The sequence below is a fragment of the Pleurodeles waltl genome, chromosome 3_1, assembly GCF_031143425.1.
Source record: "Pleurodeles waltl isolate 20211129_DDA chromosome 3_1, aPleWal1.hap1.20221129, whole genome shotgun sequence".
NCBI classification, from domain to species: domain Eukaryota; kingdom Metazoa; phylum Chordata; class Amphibia; order Caudata; family Salamandridae; genus Pleurodeles; species Pleurodeles waltl.
The window spans coordinates 669,050,134-669,071,123 of record NC_090440.1 but is presented as its reverse complement, the minus strand read 5'-3'; the positions used below and the strand labels follow the sequence as shown (position 1 = coordinate 669,071,123).

The following is a 20,990-nucleotide window of genomic DNA, read 5'->3' as shown; positions in this document are numbered from 1 at the left end:
GCAGTCAACTTGGAATGGTAAAATAATGATACCCTACAGACAATCTCAATCGAAGATGGCTGCCTGATTTAGAAGTATTGGGAACATGGGATGCTGCACACTGCAAATGAAAAGAACTGCACTGTCTGGGGACCTGCAAATCACTCTAAGAAATCAAAATGAGAAGAAAAGTATAAGAAAAATAAGAAAATGGATTAATATTTGTGGTGGGTGGTAGCCGACATCGAGGAATAATAAAACCAACTTGTCAAAGTGAACCCTAAAGTCACTAAATTATAATGATCTCAGCCTCCTGTTAGCTATGGCACACAGAGGCAGGCAGCTTTAATGTAGGGTAATGTGAAAAGTATTTATGCAGTACTACAACAGTCATAACTTCAAAGTACCCCCTCCAAAAAGAGAAATCCAAAATCGAATTAAAAAATAGAGTAAATATTGGTGAAGAAAATGACAAAAATCAGAAAAGAGGAACCAGAGATATGGATTTTTTAAGTTTTAAGTGAAAAAACACCAAGAAGCACTTAGTGCCAATAATAGGCTATGGTCGCTTTAGACCGGTACCTAGGTGCACTTTGAGGTTGACTTCAATGGATCCTGAGGTGAGATACACCAAGTGAGATGGCTTGGACAAGGATTTTACATTATAACTTAGGGGCAAATGTATCATGCATTTTTGCGGTTGCAAACAGCCCAATAGGGCCGTTAGTGACCGCAAAAATGCATTTTGGTATATGTGAATTCCAATTTGTGATTCAGTAACATGTTACCAAATCGCAATTTGGAATTGCGCATCGATACCGATTCGGTGATAGGAAGGGGCGAGTCAAGGGCGTACCTTCCTAATGCCAATTTGCAGTGGTATGTAGGAATGTTTTCTGACCAAAGTGTGGTTGCAATACATTCGCATTTTACCACCTACTTTAAAGGAAGGTGGTCCCTAAGGGACCCCTTCCCCTTTGTGAGTGGTAGCGAAAACTTTTTTTAAGAGCAGGCTGTGGTCCCACGGACCACTGCCTACTCTTAAAAAATTTTAAGAAAACTTTTCATTTTTCTTTGTTAAACAAATCCTGTTTTCCTTTTAGGCAAACAGGGTGCATAAAAAAAAAATATAGCTTTATTTAAAAGCAATCACGGGCATGGTGGTCTGCTGAGCCCAGTAGGCCACCATCCCTGTGATTTTTGCCTTTTCTAAATGAGTCACAAATTGCCACCTGCCTCAATAATATTAAAGAGGTAGGTCGACCCGTGACCCATTAGGAAATGCTAAATGAAACTCATGGAGTTTCATACATTCAAATAGGGATTACCTAATTGCAATTTGCATTGAATCGCAAATAGGTAATCGTTAATGAAAACAAAGATACATCAGCACAATGTCTTCAATATGGAAGTCAAACTCTCTCAGCAGGACAAGGCAGCAGGGTGTATCTGCGAAGGTGTCACTGATGTTACAGAGGCATTGAGCTAGGTCCATCTGAAACTGATTTTTTTGGCAAGAAAAGAACAAAGTGGGAAAACTCAAATAAAACTTTTGCGCTCAGAGAAGTCTCCATGTTGGTTGGTATTTAGGGCCTGATTTAATGTTTGCGAGATGGGTCACTCCATCAGAAATGTGGGGGACATCCTGTTCACCACATTACAAGTGCTATTGTATTTAATGCACTTGTAATACAGCAGTCACTACATCCTTCATATCATGGATGGAGTAACCCATCCACTGGCCTCTAAATCAGGTCCTTGGTCTCTTTTTTTTTAAAGGCAGATTTCTCCAGCAGGGCAAGGCAGTAGGCTGTATCCGAAAAGGCTCCATGAGGTTGGATACCTTTTCGGCGAAGTCAAGGTGAAATGGATTTGTTGCTGCAGAGAAGCGCCAACAAGCAAGACAAACGTGTTTCTTCAGCCCACGGAGGTCACGCCTTCACCTAATTGACTCTGGTGGTTGGATCCAGTTCGCAGGAGCTCTGAAACTACAAACGATTTCCAAGTTCCAATTTTGCAGGGTTCAGACTCTTTTTCCCTCAGCCCTTCATTTAAGACTCCAAGATTTCAGGAGGTTAGCTCTTAGGGCTACGAGGGCTTGACCCAGCCAAGGCTTTGCAAGGTCCAGGTAAGGTTCAGTTGGAACTGAGCGATTGGTTTTCAAGGGAAAATAGTTTTTTCAGCTTGTTGTGTCCCTGTAGCCACACAGCATGTCAGCCCCTTTGTCTTGGGTACAAGAGGGAGCAGGTCTAGTTCTCTCGGACTTCTTTCAGGTCACATTACGCATGATCCAGACCTATGATATTCTTCCACAGGCCCAGAAAGTGTTCAGAGGAAAGTGCCTTGGAATGCCACAGGGTCAAGATCTAGCAGTTTGAATGACTTTAGTAGTGGTTTCCTATTAAAAGGTATATATTTAAGTTTATAACCTAGACATTTTCTACGATTCAACTATAGACCTTCTACTGAAAATAGCTTGTAGGCCTAGACACTGAGGAACATGCCTATTATAATCCCACAGATGTTCCATTATTTAAAAATCAGGCCCTCTACCTTGTGGGCAAAAAGGTGTACTTAGGGGTGACTTTTTAATAAAAAGCATGGTTTGCCGCCTCTCAAAATGGGTTATTTTAACAGGTTTGAAAGCATATTTCAGGCTGCTGCAGTCAGTTTATGTATGGAAGCCCTGAAGCCATGTTTTCCAGACCCACCGTTGGGATGGCACATTAGGTGCTGCATTCCACTGGTGGCATTTTGTCTTCCAGGCCCTGGGTACATTTTCCATAACATATTCTAGGGACTTAGCAGCATGTTACATATGTTGATTAAGGGTAAGCCAATTTAGCCAGGTTAAAAGCGGGAGAACAGGAACATTACTCCTGTTTAGCAGCAGTAAAATGCACAGAGTTCTTAATCCAGCAAAACTGATGGTGCAAAAATGGAGGTAAAATTACACAAAAGATGATAATTTCTTAAAGAAAGGAGTGAAAAAGGACCTCTAAAAGAGGAAAGAGAAAGATAAAGGACTAGCCCACACGCCCTTGCACTGAAACACACTCATTTTCAAGTAGGTGTGCACATGTTATCAGAGAAATCCATGTCACTCACAGGACAATAAAGCAGATGACTGCTGTGAGTTGACCCTATGCCTATACAGTATGTTGTCATGGGCAGAAAGAGAAAATGTGAATGAAACTCAAACAGGCCAATGGCTAAAAAAGCCTGATCCAAAAAACACTTGTGTGTATATGTAGGTATTTATTAGGAATTTCTGAGTACAAGGTCCTGGGAGGCAACTAACCCCACCAGGCCCTTCTAAAAGGGGCTAGCATGGTTTATCCTTATGCAAAAACTTTATCCCCAGGATTTACAAAACAGGATAACTGACACAAAACCTTACCTCCTTTGGTAATCCGTGAAATTCCATGTAACTACATATCTCCCGAGAGGCTTTTCCAATTAATCAATCAGGGTTATGGCCTTTCACTGGCTTGTTACCAAAAACAAATCACATGTACTGTATTCAGCAAGAGTTTCCCACACTGCAATCATCAGATGTACTTTCATAAAATTACAAATATGTCCAAACTTACAGCTGACAAAACAATAAACATCCCCCACTAAGAAATCATATGAAGGATTCTCACAGTGCAACTCGTCTACCCACATAGTTTGCCCGAGGGGCACCAAAAATTAAACAGATTACCTACTGGTGTAATCCGTGAGAGATATGCTTTTAACAATAAGCAAGCCAGGTCTTTTGCCTTTTTAATAATGTTTTGCACCAAACAGATTAGCTCTATATCCTTAATCACTGGCTTGTTAACATAACCAACTCAATCCGGCTAACCAAAATATTCAAAACAAGCACTGGTTTTCAGGGGAAGCACTCAAATTCTACCCAGGCAAAGGCTGCATCCAAGGGAATCAGTATGTGGGAGGAACCAAAGGCCCAACCTGCATTGCTTCTTACAGCTTTTTTTCAGTTGATCAAGAAGGTCTGGCAACAGCTAATTTGGCAAGCCAGAACTAAACATAAAGAATAAACAATGATCACCTTTAGCAATTTCAAGCTTATTTTGCAAGCGAGCATCACACTAATACTGGATCCAGCCAGGCTAGAGAAAAAATAAAATATCACACACACTTGTGTTCAAAGAAATATCAGGCTGGATCTGGAGCTGAACATCATATCATTGTAGAGCATAGGTAATGATGTCAGGAACTAGCAGGCCAACAGGATATTTAACTGCAGCATTCATTGATAAGGAATAAATGTTGCAGTTATCAGCATTTTAGAAATGTTCACTAAAATGTGGCTTACAATCTTTAAAAATTGAGTTAACTTTATACTTTATACTGTAACAGATGGGCATTCATTCCTTTGGCTAACATGGCTAATGCTACCAAAAGTATCAACAAAGGGAGGGATCGGGAGAATTGCAGGTCCAGTGTACGTACTCCCAATACGATAAATCAATACAAAAAGTACACTGTTCCTTACTCTAGGGTGAACAATTAAAGTTTAGGAGCTAGAGCCCTCACACACCCGAAGGGTGTCATGCTTCATCATCGGGAAGCTCCTCGTCAGACCGGCAGGTGCAATGTCTGACGGGCTCCCCTTTCGGGGGCTCTTTGCCGGAGATCTTTTAATATATGGTGGCTGCCGTTAAATCAAGAAGGTCAGGCACTCGATATGGCAGGAGAGTAGAGAAAATATTAAGATTGATTAGGGACCCCTCAACTAGTCTGTTTACTGGCAATACAAAGGGGTCACGATCAAGATTAAAAACATAGTTAAGTGGACAATGAGAATAATGCTCAACCACTTGAAAAGCCTGGAGTACTGGGAAATTGTCACCTGACCCCTAGGGTCTGGTCAACATGTTTCGCGTAAATGTGGTCGTGAAAGATCCTCTAACGCTTCATCAGGACCTATATCAAACTAGACTTCTCCTGGCTATATATAAAAGAAATCACTAACCTATTATGTGTGTGAGAAAAAATAGGTACCAGTCACTTACATTTTGAGTAAACTGTCCCGTCAATAGTCTCAAACAAAAGGTCTCCGGGGTGAGCACGCTGAGGGTAGGTTTCCCAAATCGAGGACTCCTATTTAAAAAAGCAATAGGCTGGATCGTGCTACTCCCCAAGGGGCCCCCCACACGAAGAGGGCGGGGCGACCTTTTTTTGTTTGAGACTATTGACGGGACAGTTTACTCAAAATGTAAGTGACTGGTACCTATTTTTTCTCACACACATAATAGGTTAGTGATTTCTTTTATATATAGCCAGGAGAAGTCTAGTTTGATATAGGTCCTGATGAAGCGTTAGAGGATCTTTCACGACCACATTTACGCGAAACATGTTGACCAGACCCTAGGGGTCAGGTGACAATTTCCCAGTACTCCAGGCTTTTCAAGTGGTTGAGCATTATTCTCATTGTCCACTTAACTATGTTTTTAATCTTGATCGTGACCCCTTTGTATTGCCAGTAAACAGACTATTTGAGGGGTCCCTAATCAATCTTAATATTTTCTCTACTCTCCTGCCATATCGAGTGCCTGACCTTCTTGATTTAACGGCAGCCACCATATATAAAAAGATCTCTGGCAAAGAGCCCCCGAAAGGGGAGCCCGTCAGACATTGCACCTGCCGGTCTGACGAGGAGCTTCCCGATGATGAAGCATGACACCCTTCGGGTGTGTGAGGGCTCTAGCTCCTAAACTTTAATTGTTCACCCTAGAGTAAGGAACAGTGTACTTTTTGTATTAATGCTACCAAAACACAACACATGAAGTGGAATAGGGCTAAATTTCAAGTAAAGATTTTTCTGCATTGCTCCGAGAGCATGGAATGTGGCAGCTAAGACTGGCCTACTCTATGCCATTCTTTAGAAGGGCACATATGAAAACCTTTCCAATTCTACAAACTTTATTCCTTCTTGTCTTCAAGGCTTAACTGTATATTTTCCTTACCTTCTTTAAGCCATCATGTGAGTGACTTGCTAAATAAACCAATAAATTAAATAATTAACCAGAGGTGTGGAATTTTGATAAAAAATATCTACTTGTCCACGGGGACAGAATGCTTCAGAAACTCTACTTGCTCTGTACAAAAATCCATTTATCTTGTTCGATGCCATGCAGCAAGGGTACAGATTATGGCAGCATTCTCCAGATATCAGAGCTCTAATAACATCCTCCTTGGTTATACCTTGGCTCATGTTATGTCAGGGTTTGGATTTTAGCAAGCCTCTGATTATATCTGAGGTCCAGTGCTTAAGCTGCCAACTGAGAAGCAACAAGATTGGTCACAATCTGATCTTCCCCACTTTAGCACATTGTGTAGTTCTTGGGCAGATCACTTCAGCTCAATGTTCCTCAGTTCCCTTATTTGCATTAATTGTGAAGAAAAAAAACATGTGCTAGATCAATAGCTAGTTTACGTTTTGCAACTAGATGAACTCTGCAAGGTCTTGTATGAGACAAAATGTTATGGGCCAGATTCTCAATGTCTTTTTATGCATGTAAGTTGAAATCACACATGCAAAAGTTGGTTTTGCACTCAAAAAGAGATGTTGTGTGAGCATACCTACTCAAAGGTACTGGAAGCAATTGAGCAGTGATAGTTTCAGGGTTGCAATAGCCTGTGGGTTTTTGCACACCTACAAATGTACATATTTAAGGTATTCACCAACTCCTCTCCAACCCTTTCCCAGACTGGAAACTGCTGAAAATGTACACCTGACATGCGCAGTAGTAGAACATTTTCCAGGGAGGGAAGAGACCATCCTCTTCATATGTGAGATGGGGTTGTAGGCAAAAGAGCTTCTCCATGAGGGGGAATATTTTTTCAGTGGTGGAAAAAAGTTTTTGTATAAGTGAATTTGCACTGGCTCTGCAGTTTTTCAAGTGAACAAACCAATGTGTGTATATTTGCTCGTGCAAAAAAGGAATTCACAAACGTTTCCTATTAGTATAGTTTTTATGCCTACTTTTGTAAACCTTTGGGAATTTCTGAAAGACATGCAACTGCACCAATTCAACCTCGTAGTACTGCAGGGGCACGTTTGTGATTTGCTTTAGGAAGTGGGGCTCTAATTGTTTTTAATTGCACGTTGCCTTCAATTAAGTTTGCACTGATTATCCCTTATTCTTCTAACATGTTTTACAAAATAGTGCCTTAAAGAAATTTTATTTTAAGTTGACCATAAATATTGCATGACAGTTTAGAAGATGTGCCTGTTACTTTTGGCTTTTTTCAAATTACAAATATTATTTGGGTACGTTTCATTTTGAAAATACATGCTTCCATTGTTCAGCATTATTTGCATATAATCAAGGATCATTCAGGGAGAATTGTAAGAGCCCATATAATTTGAAATTTTGCAAACATGTAAAAGTTTCTATGGTAGTTCACTGTACGTCCTTAAAAAGTTAACCTTAATAGTAAGGCTTTCCATTGATAAAGTATATACACATTTTGAACATCATTTATATGGATGCATACATTTTCTTAACAGTGGGACATCAGGAAATCCAAAGAGTTTGTCCTGCTGAGGGTTGGGTCTACTTGCCTGGTGAAAATAAATAAAAATATAAAAAGGTTGCCCTCAACTCCAAACATTATGTCCTGGGCTTTTGACTATAGGAATTCCCCACCCATGATTAACAAATCTGTGATTTCATCAAGAGCTAAAGGAGGAAAGGGCAGTGTTATAAGGCTTCCTAGATGCTCGGATTTAGTCTGGGGACCTTGTCAAATATATTGTTGCTGTGTGGCATTAGAAATGGAAACCTAGTTCTACACAAACTACCACAGGAGAAATGAACCAGACTACCAGGGGAATTGAGAGGTGAGAGCTTGTGAGAAAGAATGTGAGGCTTGGAGTTCAAGTGAGGAAGGCTTGTTTAATTGGGTCTGACGGAGAACTGTATAGTTGGTTAACATCACTGATGGACCAGGGGTGAGGTAGGTGCTGGCGCCTGAGTGTCCATGGAGCGGGGAAATTGCACAGCAGGATGGGATAAGAATGGTGCAGTGGGTGAATGGATGATAAAGTGGGGAAAGAGAGGAGTACTATTTTTATACTGTATGAACACTGCTGCTGATGCTGGCTACAAAGCTGAGACAGTGATCAAAGAGAGGAGGGTTGAAGTAATGTTTGGGTGGCGGATGTAATGCTTGGGACATGGTGGGTTAAAGTCATAATGGTGTCTATAGTAAAACTTTACGGAAGAAGGTGATGTAATGTTGGCACAGTGAATTAAGGGGGATTCTGAAAGGAAGGGATGTAGGACTAGATGTACGACCCTCAGTGTTTCCGACTCGCAAATTTGCATTTTTTTGCAACTTGCAAATTGCGAGTCCAAACACTGATGTACAACAGTGTCTGTGACACTGTTTGTGGTTCCTAAACTGATCGCAAAGGACCTGCCTCATTTATATTCATGAGGCAGGTCGCATTTTGCGACCCTCTGGGAATGGCTGGCACTCATAGGGATGGTGGCCTGCTGGGGTCAGCAAACTACCATGTCCATCACTGATTTTTAAATAAAGCAATTTTTTAATACAGTCCGTTTTCCTTTAGGGAAAACTGGATGTATTTCAAAAATCAAAATGAAGAAGTTTTCTTTTAATTTTTTTTAGAGTGGGCAATGATCCGTGGGACCACTGCCTGCTCTGAAAAAATGTTGGCACCCCCATTCACAAAAGGGAAGGGGTCCCTTTGGGACCCCTTCCTGTTGCAAATTGGTTACTGCCTCCTTCAAGGAGTCGTAAAGTATGAATGTTTTGCGACCACATTCCTGGTCGCAAAACATTCATACATACCAGTGTGACTCGCTATTAGGAAGGGACACACTTTACACACTCCTTCCTAGTACCAAGTTGCAAAAGTCAAATGCGATTCGCTAACAAGTTACAGACTCGCATTTAGCCTTTGGCACATGCCAAAACACATGCATCGTACATCTAGCCCACAGAGTAGTCAAAATGATGGGTATTCCCTGTGGAATTATACATTATTGTGAATGTTGGGTATTGTACGAAGACAAATGGTGGAGTATGCTTCTACTGGAGGGTTAGGTGACTATGGGTTTGTGTGACCTGTATAGAGGGGTATTTTAGGAGTAGTTATCCTTGGTACAGTTGCAAAATTGTTGGGTGGGGTTGGACCATTTTGCATTACAGATTATAAAAGGATGAAATGTGTGGCAGTGATAAATCTGTGCGGTACCTAAGATAGTGAGTAGGCAGCTGTAAGGATCGAGCTATTAGATTATAGGGGTAAAGTAGGAAAGCAAATGGGATAGTTCTGTAGAATGGGTTTCATGAGGGAATTCTTTGAGTGGGTTTACATACCTCAAATAGACTGGCCGTTAGTTCTTCCAGCTCCTGCTCCAGCTGCTCCCTCACTCTGCTCAACCTCTCACACTCTCTATCCTTCAGCTTCAATTCCTGGGAACAGGACAGCAGAGACAATCTGTAAAGTGAGTGGTCCAGTGAAGAATGGGCTATGCAGTCAGATGTTACCTCAACAAACTCTCAGACATGGAGGAATATGGGCCAAAGACATAATCAGATACACAAAGATAACATGTGAAGACGAGGGACTACATAGGGTCTTAGACAAAGCCAATAAAATATTAGCATGCCAGAGACTACCAGACTCAGAGAGACGAGAAACAAAGACAGAGACATGATGAAACATTTAAAATCCAAGATAGTAAATGGCCAGGCTATCAGAATTTTGAATTGTGGCTACCATATGCAGTTGCTTTTCAGGCTTGGATTTTCCTGTAGTAAGTCTTGACCTAACACTGACTGTTTCTTCAGTTTTTTTGCAATGTTCTCATACCTTGATGCAATGCTTCCAAGAACACAACTCAGAATTGGGTCCAGAGAGAATAAGTTGATGAAAATCAAAAGTCCCTCACCATAGTAATTCTCTATGTCAGTCCTCCCAGTCACACAACGTACATGTCTTTACTTGCAATGTACTGTAGAACCACGGTGGGTGCTTAAAAATGTAAGCTGAGCCACCCACTTCCAGACTCTGAGTCCTCATCACCCAGTTACCGTCACCTCAGACTGCTAGTGAGGGCAAATATTTAAATACCTGTATAGAACTTATGTGAAGGAAGGTGGCTTGTATGACTGAAGAGGGGAAGGAGAAGAATGAAGGAGTTACTACTGAGGGTGACTTTTACTTACTTATATATCAAAGCCTCTTTAAATTAGGTGCCTAAATATAAATCAGAAAATGAGAGGCAGAAGCATGACATTCTTTGAGAGGTCTCACTAAACATATCCTTTTCAAACACCTTGGCAATTGAACATAAACTTTGGACTTGCAGCCGGTGTAAAATGTTTGCAGGAAGTGTGGAGAGAAAGCAGTAGGACTGTTTTCAAAGTTACATTATTGAGGTCATCCCTGTCTGTTACAAAGGATGCCTTGTCCTGAACCACATGATCATGTATTTTCTTCCCAATCATCTTTCTTCACCATGTTAGAGAGGGTTTGAAGAAAACATTTATTTCCCCCAGTAAGGAAGCCTTCACCTCTTAGGAAATTAAGTATTGTCCTTATGTTGCATCTCCCTTTGAACCAACATACAAGGCTGGTTTGCAGAATCGTACTTGGAATATTGCTTACTTAGTAGCCAATGCATCCACAAGAAGGGTATGCAAGCTTCAAGCTCTTGGTGCAGAGGAACCCTTTTCTATTTTTCATAGAAATGTAGTCTTGTGGCATATTCATCGATCCTTTCTTCCAAACGTCATTTCAGGTTTTTATCTCGATCAAAACGTGTATTTATTGACCTTTACCTCAAACTCAACAACTCTGAGGGAGTCTCATTTATTTTTACGAGAGCTTTACATTATTTAGACAAAACCAAAGTATATTCACAAAGCTAAAAAGTGTTTTCTCAATTATGGGACTGTCAAGAGGGGTCTAGCTTCTTCTAAGCACACAGTTGTTAGGTGGATTGCCTCCTGTATAGTTACTTCTTAAGTTACAACTAACAGGCCTTTGCCTGGTAAACCTAAGGCCCATTCTACAAGGGAGAAGGCAGCTTCTGCTAACTAAGATAAGGAATATTCCCATTTTTTAAATTTGTAAAGCTGATACTTGGAGGTCAGTCCATACTTTAGCAAAACATTATTGTTTTGACTGGGACCGTATGGCAGATGGTTTTGTGGGTCAGGCTTTTCTCCATACCTTGTTTACTTAGGTGTTCACTCTATTGCACTGACTGCGCTTGGGGGTGTGTAACCTTGTTACTTTATTCTATCTTTTATATATCAGGGACAAACCCATGGTGAAGATGGAAAGTTACTTACTTGTAGTCCTAGTTCTTCACTATTATTAAATTTATTAATGTAAGCCTCGTCTGCCTCCCTGAGGTTCGGGCCACAGTTTTGAACTCAGACTTCTTGTTTCAATCTGCTCTTGCCTTTCGAAACAAACTGCCTAACAGTCTCAAAGCTGGACATGATGGGATAGTGCAGCCTTCTACACATATTGCCACGGTCAAACTCAATATTTTATGTCCAGGGAAGTTAAAGAGATTTTTGTGGGGTACAGAATACTGTCTCCCCAGTTAATACATCATATGTGCGTATATCCTGACCTATAACCCTTCTTACTGACTAGTACATTCAGACCGAAGGTAACGAAGGAAGAAACCAAAAAGGAAACTTTATTGGTTCTTTTACAGACATTCACCCGCTCTGTTGGTGTAGGGACATTATTTTTATTATTTTTGACACCGGTAGGAAGCTACTAAAAGTACTCTGTGGAATATGCTAGAGCCCATCCTGGTTTATAGCAACCAGTATGAGACCTGGTGATGAAGGATGCCGCTAACAGAGTATACGAGGGTCTGAAAAAGAACCAAGAAAGGTTCCTCTTGGGTTCTTCCATCTTTCCATTTGGCCTGAAGGTACTAATCAGTAAGAAGGTTTTTACAGTTTCCACAGGTGTGATGGCATAGTGCAGCATTCTGCAATTTCTTACAGCGAAAGTCACAGTTTCATAGCTCTAATTTATTAAGGATTAACACATCATTTTATGTTTTTTTCATTTTTTCTCTGTGTATTTATATGTAGTGGTGTTCCAGTCAAATGTGCTTTTTATGTTTCATTTTGGTTGATTGGATGTTTTATAAATGAAACAGTAAATGTTGCCTTATTGGGCACGTTTTCTATGGAAAACATTATTTGTACTTTATATTCTGGGATCTCGGAGACAGGCAGAGATATTGTACCTCCTATGAACATTCAGATTTCCTGCTAAAATGTTGCTGAGAACAGGATCTTCATCTTCGCCCAGATTCAACGGCTATCAGCAGTAAGCATTAGAGAGGAGTTGACTGTATCAATCGCACTTATGTTAACATCCACAAGAAGAAAAGCTTTTAGAGCTCAGAAAGCTACTTTCATTTTAAGATGGTTTATATGGCGAGTGCTGTATTGAGGGGAACACGTTGTGCTCTTCACACTCCCCCAGAATGGGACCCCACCATTAATCTCGTAAATCAGATTTGAAAGCCACCTATGAATTGAAACACAGAAAAGTTATCGCCAAAGATGAGAATGGGTTTCATGGACTACCATGTCAAACCAGTTTGGTCTTTCAGTGACTGCCATTTTGCTGAATTTTGAGCCCTTCTATTGATTTCAATTAGCAGCTAAATGTCATAGGGTTGACCTTGTGAAATCTGGCGAGGGTAACAATCACAGCCATGATGCCCAGGGTTGAATAAACACTTCAGGCAGCAGTGTTGAGTTTCTTTTCTTTTTTTTTTATAAAACCTACACTGTGATGAGTGGTAAAGGTTTACACCATTGGCTAAAAAGCTCTGCCAAAGAAAGGGCCTGATTACGAGTTTGGCGGAGGGGATTACTCCGTCCCAAATGTGATGGATATCCCGCCCGCCCTATTACGAGTTCCATTGGATATAATGGACTTGTAATTCGGCGGGCGGGATATCCATCACATTTGGGATGGAGTAATCCCCTCCGCCAAAGTCATAATCAGGCCCAAAGTGTCTAGGAAGGAAGTGTCGGACTCATAGTAACCATAAATATATTGCATTCTTTTATTTTCGTGTCTCAAATAGTGCTTACTAAACATATTGCCCAGTTCCTGTCCAACCAATAATGGTAATGGCAGATACTCAGTGAAATCAAAGCTCAGTGACTAAGAGGATGCTGTCTTCTTGTAATGTCTGGGGAGGCAGACACATCTATTGCTAAAACCCATTTTGGGGTTATATCTGTTATACTGTTCAATCTGTCGAGTCCTTCTCTGTGTTTTTGCTCAGTACTCTTCTGACCCATGAAGCTCTCTGTCTTTCTGCCTGTGAAATGCTTCCTTAATGCCCACAGCCATCTTACTAGGTTCAGTAAACATCACTTGACATAGAGAATCAGCTAGATAGATGTGTAGACTGTAGCGTTAGCACCCTCTGACCCATAACACCCTCCACCTCAGCTGCTACACATATAGTTAGGAACCCTAATGGTGTGCCCAATACAAGAAGTCCAGAGAGGTATGTGTGCCAGGATCACAGAGGAAAAGTAGCTTTGAGTGGCAGGTCTTACCTTCTGAGCTTTCTGTAGCTCTTCCTTCAGGATCTCTGATCCCTTCTCCCGTATTTCCACAGATGAACTGCGTAGACGAGAGACATCGTAGGTCTGCGAGGGTGGCTGCTCCTCTTTGGCAGTCACATGGTTCCCTACTTCTTCTGAATGGTTCCATTCTCCCAGTGGGTGCTGCTTGCTCAGTTGCAAACCCACTGCCTTTACTGCAGATTGGCTATATGGAAAGAAACAGCTTTGTGAGCCAGGCTGTCCAGTCCAAGGCACCGCAAACAACTCAACAGTACAACGTAACAGATTCAGAAACACATCTTACATCTCACTGCCAAAGGTTTCTAACAACACGGAGTGGCATTTTTTTATTAAACAACACTCTGTGGTCTAGAAAGTATTCCTTTTCACATTTTGTTTTTTTTACTAACGGGCCATCCACCAATTAGAAGTTGTTGTAAGAGTAGTTTGTCATTAGGTCGAGCCTAGACAGCACTTGCGCTGTCAGGATGATCTGTTGTATGTACTTTGTGGAATCTGACTCCTCCCACCTTTTGTCATATGGCTAATCCGTTGTCTTGTAAAGTTCCTTGCTAGCCAGTGGGTAATTTGTCTCCCTGATCCCTCCTTTTGTTAAGTCATTCACTCCCCTGGAGTATTGCCCCTGGGACTATTTTGTTTATTCTGAACAGCTCTTCACAAAGCGTGGTGCTGCCACGCTTCTTCTGCTGTTTGCTGGAGCTGCTTGTTCTCCTCCCCTTGCTCTCGCTGGCTTCTCTGGTACTGCAGATTGCTCCCTCACCTCAGGCAGCAGCTAGTTCCCCAACTCATTTAGAAAGAGGAGAGCAGACACAGTCTAGTCTCTCCACGGAAGGTTTCGGGAGGGGAAGTGAGGGCAGGGTGATAGGATTGGTTGAAGATGCATGGGGGAGGGATGGAGATTTTATAAGGGGTTTAGGGGAGGGGCCTTCAGCACCAGCCCATCATGCGGTTGAAAGTTTGGCCGGTCCCAGCAGGTAGACAGGGGAGTGTGCTTGATGCGCAGCAGCATGGCTTTAAGCCACGAAGCTGACTCAGTACGGGCTGCGCTTCACGTACTCGTCAAAGCCGGCCATGCCGATCTGCTCAGGCCTGGTGTCTTGGACCAGGCCTGCGTCGGCATGACGCGCCTGGCGCGCCAGGCGAGCGCTGCCTCCAGCGTCGTGGCAGCTGCGGTCGCTGCATGTGGTTCGCCCGAAAGGGCTAAGGGGCACAAATCAGCAGGGGAGGGGCCGCAGCGCATCCACCTACCCCCGGACTCAAAACCAGGCCCTTTCATGGCCTAGCAAAGCAGACATGAAGCGGAGGAGGAGGGGGTGGGCCCCACGATGAGCCCTGCTGGGGCCATTAGCACTGAGTAGGTGTGCAGGCAGCCTGGGGGTCAGCTGAGCGAGGTGGCTGGGCCCAGTAATCAGGGCAGCTTGCCTATAGACCTCTCCTTCGGCAAGAGAGGAGCCAGAGCAGGTGCGGGGATGGAGCCCCTGGCAAGAGGAAGGGAATGGGGGCTGGGAGACATGGTATGGGGCTGGGCCAGAGCAGGGCACAGGAGGCTGGTGCCATGGGGGGCAGCGAGGAGCAGAATGGGTTTCGGGGGGTCTTGCCAGGCCAAGTGAGTGAGGACTCAACAGGCATTACAGAGGGGCAATAAAAGGCACAGGATTGGTCTGCAGTGGGTATAGAGGCCAGGATCAAGGAACAAGGGAGAGCTGTGGCGGAGACGGAAGAAAGGTGGGCCCAGCTATGCAGGGACAGGGAAGAAGCCTTTGGGAGAGAGTGGCTGCCCAAGAGGAAGGTGGGTAGGGGGGCCATGGGGGCCTGTTGGGCCCTGGGGAAGGGCTAGGTAGCTGGGTATGGGTTCCACACAGGGAGCGGAAGAGAAGTCAAGAGGCTTGTGCAGCCATGGGTTCCGGCAGCATGATGGGCACGAGTGGAGCACACGGTCATGAGAGGAGCGGAGAGTCCAAGCCAGTAAAGGAGGCTGGCAGAAAGAAGGTGATGCCAACGAGGCATAGCACGGCCCTGGTAGTTGGGCTGAAGCACTAGAGGGGTCTTCAGCGGCCTTCTCTGCAGCGCAGGAACGTGCCAGACGCAAGTATGGCGGACACCATGCAGGACGAGTGGAGGGATGCAATGGATGCGAGGGGTGCTGAGACGGACAAAGATGATGTGGTGGAACTTGACTATGAGGTGGAGTCGGACAAATGGGAAGACGGGGATATGGCGAAAGTGAGGTGAGTGGGGATAAAGGGAGGGGGAAAAGGCGCAAGAGCAGAGCAACCCCCCCTTCATTTTCTGTCTTACAGGAGAATGCGAACAGTGGGACGTTGCAGGAGGCTGCACATAAGGAGGAGCATGGTCGCAAGGCTTTGACTGCATCTAAGGCTGTGGTTCCCCGTGTTGGAGGTAAGGGAGAATGGTGGTCTGTGTGGGGGGAGGACCAAGGTACAGCTGTGGCTAAACCCATAGGGGTGGGTGATCAATCAGTATATGACACACCTGGAGCTAGTGGGGCACAGGAGGGGGACGGCAAGCAGACGGCAGTACAGGATACGACTACTGTGGGTGAGGCTGGGGAAAAAGCGACGGGAGACAGCATGGAAGGGGATGACAAGGTCAGTGGGGGGCATAAGAAGCGGCTCCCTTACATGGGCCTTGCGATGCCGTTAGGTTCCCATGTGGCTGACAAGACAAAGGCTAGGATTTGGTGGCATGAGTGTGTGGATGTTTTCAAACTAATCCATATGGACATACAGGCTAAAGAGGGCTCCAAGGAAGAAGAGTGGGAGTTAGCTCGCCGGCCCAGGGTACCGATCACTATAGACAGTTGGACCTCAGCCTTTTTGATATAGGCCATTATCTATTGCGAGAAATTTACCAACATGGCCCTTGCACTTTTTAAAAACATGGACATTATACGCAAAGCCCAAATGCATTTTGGGTGGTTCGCCTGGTTGAGCTATGACGAGGAGTTTTGGGCCGTGTAAGCATGAATTATGACAAGCCATGGGGGGATGAGGACTCAGAATTGTGGATGCAATGGATGGCTTTGGATGACTTCATCACATGCCGAAGCATCGACACATACTGCTAGTGGCCTACCGCTGGTATACAAGCCTTTTCAGTCGTGTCCCACCCAAGGGGGGATGGGTACCATACAGCAAACCCAGATATCTACCTCAAGGGCATGTTGGAACTTTAATAAGGGTTTCTGCTTGAGACATCCCTGTAAATTCAAACATGAGTGCTCTAAATGTGGTGGAAGACACCCAGTCATGCAGTGGTTTTTGCTCACCAATCCAGCAGAGCAGTGGAGAACCGCCAGGGGTAGAGAGATGCAAGGCGCTCCTGCACTGAAGGGCGCCTACGCCAATTAAGCTAGAGGTCTTGCTGCCGTGGTTGCGCATATACCTGAATGGGGACATAGTGTGCAAATTGGAGTGGGGTTTTAAAGAAGGGCTCCGGATAGGTTATCAAGGGCCGAGAAAGAAGAGATGGGTGGACAATTTGTGGTCTGCCAAAGAAATGCCTAGATTGGTAGCAGATAAATTGACAAAGGAAGTGGCAGAGGGCAGCATTGCAGGTCCATTTTTCGAATGGCCTCTTGAGAATCTGATGATTTCACCTCTGGGTGTGGTCCCCAAAACTACTAAGGGTGAGTTTCGCCTCATCCATCACTTATCCTGGCCGGAGGGGGCATCGGTGAATGACTTCATCCTGCAATAAGACACGAAGGTGGTGTATGCTTCAGAGGACGATGCCATTCAGCTCGTTTGTAGGTGTGGCAAAGGATCTGAGCTAGCAAAATGTGACCTCAAAGTGGCTTTTCAGCTCCTGCCTATCCACCCTGAGGATTTTGTATTACTGGGCATGCAGCTAGACTGGGCAATCTAGTACTCCCGATGGGCTGTGCCATTTCATGTGCGCTGTTTGAGGCTTTTAGCACTTTCCTCCAATGGGTTTTTGTTAAGGTGTGTGGGCATCGGGAGGTGACACATTACTTGTATGATTTCCTTTTTGTGGGTAAGGCTGGATCCAGTTCCTGTAGGAAGGCTTTGGAAGGGTTTGAAAGACTGGCCCGGGAGATGGGGTTCCTTTGTATCCGGAGAAGACTGAGTGCCCCACTTGTGTGCTGACGTTCTTGGGCACTGAACTGGACACGAAAGGCTTAGTGGCGAGATTGCCAATTGGAAAGGTGAATGAAAACCAGACTTCCTCAGACATGCCCGGTCCTTGTATAAGATCGAATTGCACGTCACACAACAACTCCTGGGTTTTCTCAACTTTGAAGGCAGGGTCGTCGGGGGCAGAAGTTTTTGCAGGTGGCTGGGACTAGCTATGTCCGGTGCCTCCCTCCCACACCACAGGATTGTAGGTCGGTGGGCATGAGAGAGGAAATCAGGGTGTTGGAGACATTCTTGACAAAATTCAATTGGGTTTTAATGGTTTTTCGGGAGGAGGACACAATATAGCAGGCCTAGATCTTCTCAGAAGCAGCAGAGGCCTCTGGTTTTGGTCTTTTCTGGGATGGGCGGTGGTGTGCAGAGATGTGGCATGAACATTGGATGACACAAGGCAGGAGTATTGCTTTTCTTAAATTCTTTCCACTGCTGGTGACATTGACTGTGTGGGGGACAGATGGGCCAGCAGGACTGTAGTTTTTCACGTGGACAACATGACGGTGGTGGAACTTGTGAACAGACAGAGGGCGAAAAATCTTAGGGTATTGCGATTATTAAGGTGTTTCATGCTCAGACGTTCATCTTTAAATGTCATATTTAAAGCGGCACACATCACTGGGGTGAACAATGCTATTGCAGATTCCCTGTCTCGTTCGCAGTGGCTACGGTTTCACAGTTTGGCACCAGGAGCAGAGCGACACAAGACATCGGTCCCGGCAAACATTTGGGAGTGGGGGTCGTGATGATCATTGGGCTGGTGGAGATGTCATTAGCGGAATCCACTCGGAAGAGTTACCGTCTGCATGGTTTGAATTTCAGAGTTTTGAATGTTTTGAAGGGGATTTTGGGGTGCAAAGCGATGGCATGCTTAAATTTGGAGTGTTATGTTTTGTGTTGTTCTTGATACGAAAAGGTTTGTTGCCCACCACGATTGGGGGCAAGTTGGCTGGTGTTTCATTTTATGGGAAATTATTTTTAGTTGCTACCCGGCAAAGGATGACATTCTGGGTAGAATGTTGAAAGGGTGGGGTAGGGCCAGAGTGGGGGCGAGCAAGGTGGTAAGGGAACCTATCACCTTTCCCTTACTGTTGGAGCTATTGCATGTACTGCTGGTTTGTTGTACAGACACTCATGAAATTGTGTTGTTTAGGCTGTGCATGGTATGGATGTTCTTTGGGGCATTTCGAGGGTCTTAACTCTTGGGTGTGGGTAGGTCCATAGGTGTGAAAGTGGGTGAAGTATGCCTGCGATGGGGGTGATTGGGCATATAGCTTTGAAAGTCCAAGACTGATCAGTTGGAAAAGAGGAAATGGGTGTGGCTGAAGAAAGGTGGAGATGCAGCTGCTTGCCCGGTTGTTGAGTGGAACAGTTTTCGTCACAAAGGGCGACAGGTTGGGTCGGGTGTTTTTAATTCCACGAGTGGCGAGAAGCTGACAGCATTCCAGTTGTTGTCTGTTTTGCGGATGGCGTTGAGACGGATTGGGAGACAGGCACAGTGCTATGGAACTTGTTCATTCAGAATAGGGGCGGCTACAGCGGCAGCTCATCTAGGTTGGGACTGGGCTGAGATTTGGCGGATTGGTAGGTGGAGGTCTAAATGCTGCGAGTGATACGTGAGGTTTTGATTTGTGGGGCGAGTACTGAGGAATAGGAAGGTATAAGGGTTGGAATGTAAGGGGGGTGGGATTTGTAGATATTGTACCAAAGTTTGTTCTTTTTGCAAGTTGCGTGACTGGCCCCAGGAGTGAAAAAATGGTCACTTGGATGGTCGCGCATTGGGCAGCAAAATACGCAGAGAGGCAGATTTATGGACTCTCATTAGGACTGCCAAGTAGCTGTCATTAAGTTTTGTGGTGGGGGAAGAGCGGCATGAGGTGGGGTAACTTGCTTCCTTTTTTAACATCTATGATGCCGAACTGGGGTTGTCCTGATCTTCTGCTATTGCACCTGGGGGAAAATGATCTGGTGAGGCTTTCGAGACTCATCCTACTGCAACATATGTAACGTGATTTGGAGTTGGTTCGTCAGAAGATGCGCAGTACCTGCTTAGTTTGGACTGAGTTTGTACCTAGGATTAACTGGAGAGGGGCGCTGAAGCATGAGGCTATGGAGAGGGCTCGGAGAAAGCTCAATAGAGCAATGAGGGTTTTCTGCTGGGCGCATGATATTAAGATGCTGAAGCACGAGGAGATTACAGAAGAGGAGGCATGGCTTTTCAGGATTGATGGTGTGCACCTATCCGAGTTGGGCAATGCATACTACCTTACAGAGCTTTGTTTAATTTTGGGAGATTTGTGGGGGGGGGGGGAGATGTGGCTCAAGGAGAAGATGTAAAGGTTGTGCAATGTTGCAGCGGTTCACTGGTGGGGCAGCAAAACGCCTAAAGGGTTTGTGCTGTGTGGCAGTAAATGGGGAGGGTGGAGAGTCAGATGCAGGCCTGGCCACCCTTCCAGGGGGAGAAAGAAGCAGGTGAAGGATGATAGCATGGGGGATGCCTGAAGCAGGCAGAGGATGAAAGGAAAAGGGGGATGTGTGGGTGAATTGAAGTGGAAGATGGGTGAACGGAGGAAAAGTGAGGGAATGAGTGAAACAGATGACTGGGGATACGTTTCAAAGGGGTGGAGTTTTAAAGTTAGAGTTGAATTTGAATATGTATAATGTTATGTATAAGATGCAAACCTGTCCTAAATAAATGGCCTTTTACACTACATAAAACACTGTGTCACTGACTGTGTCCCAATGGAGGACCCCATGGAGAGCAGACGCAGTCTTGTCTCTCCACGGGAGCTTTCGGGAGGGGAAGTGAGGGCAGGGTGACAGGATTGGTTAATGATGCGTGGGGGAGCGACTAGGGGGAGTTTTCATAAAGGGTGTAGGGGAGGGACCGGCCTCTTCCGCCCCAGCCCATCGCGCAGTTGGAAGTTTGGCCATCCACCCGCCCTACATGCGAAATGGTATCAGAACGGGGTGGAATGTGGTTGACTGTGTGGGTGCCGGGTTGAACGCCAGTTAGGGCAGGTTACTGACAGAGGTTTGGCCGCAGTAGGTGGGGGAGGGTGGAGAGTCAGATGCGGGCCTGGCCACCCTTCCAGGGGGGAAAAGGTGAAGGGTGATAGCGTAGGGGATGCCCGAAGCAGGCAGGGGATGAAAGGAAAAGGGGGATGTGTGGGTGAATTGAAGTGGAAGAGGGGT

At 44.7% G+C, this 20,990-nt stretch overlaps 1 protein-coding gene across 8 annotated transcripts in view; it reads right to left on the bottom strand.

The window, feature by feature from the left end:
* RAB3IL1 (RAB3A interacting protein like 1) overlaps nucleotides 1-20,990 on the bottom strand; it is a 139,795-nt gene that overhangs the window by 38,665 nt on the left and 80,140 nt on the right. For all 8 annotated transcript variants that reach the window (XM_069223227.1, XM_069223228.1, XM_069223221.1 and 5 more), the window contains 2 exons: nucleotides 13,594-13,807; nucleotides 9,346-9,441 (listed from right to left, as the gene is read on the bottom strand). In XM_069223227.1, the coding sequence (XP_069079328.1) occupies nucleotides 9,346-9,441; nucleotides 13,594-13,807 (310 nt within the window). The remainder of the gene's footprint in view (nucleotides 1-9,345; nucleotides 9,442-13,593; nucleotides 13,808-20,990) is intronic.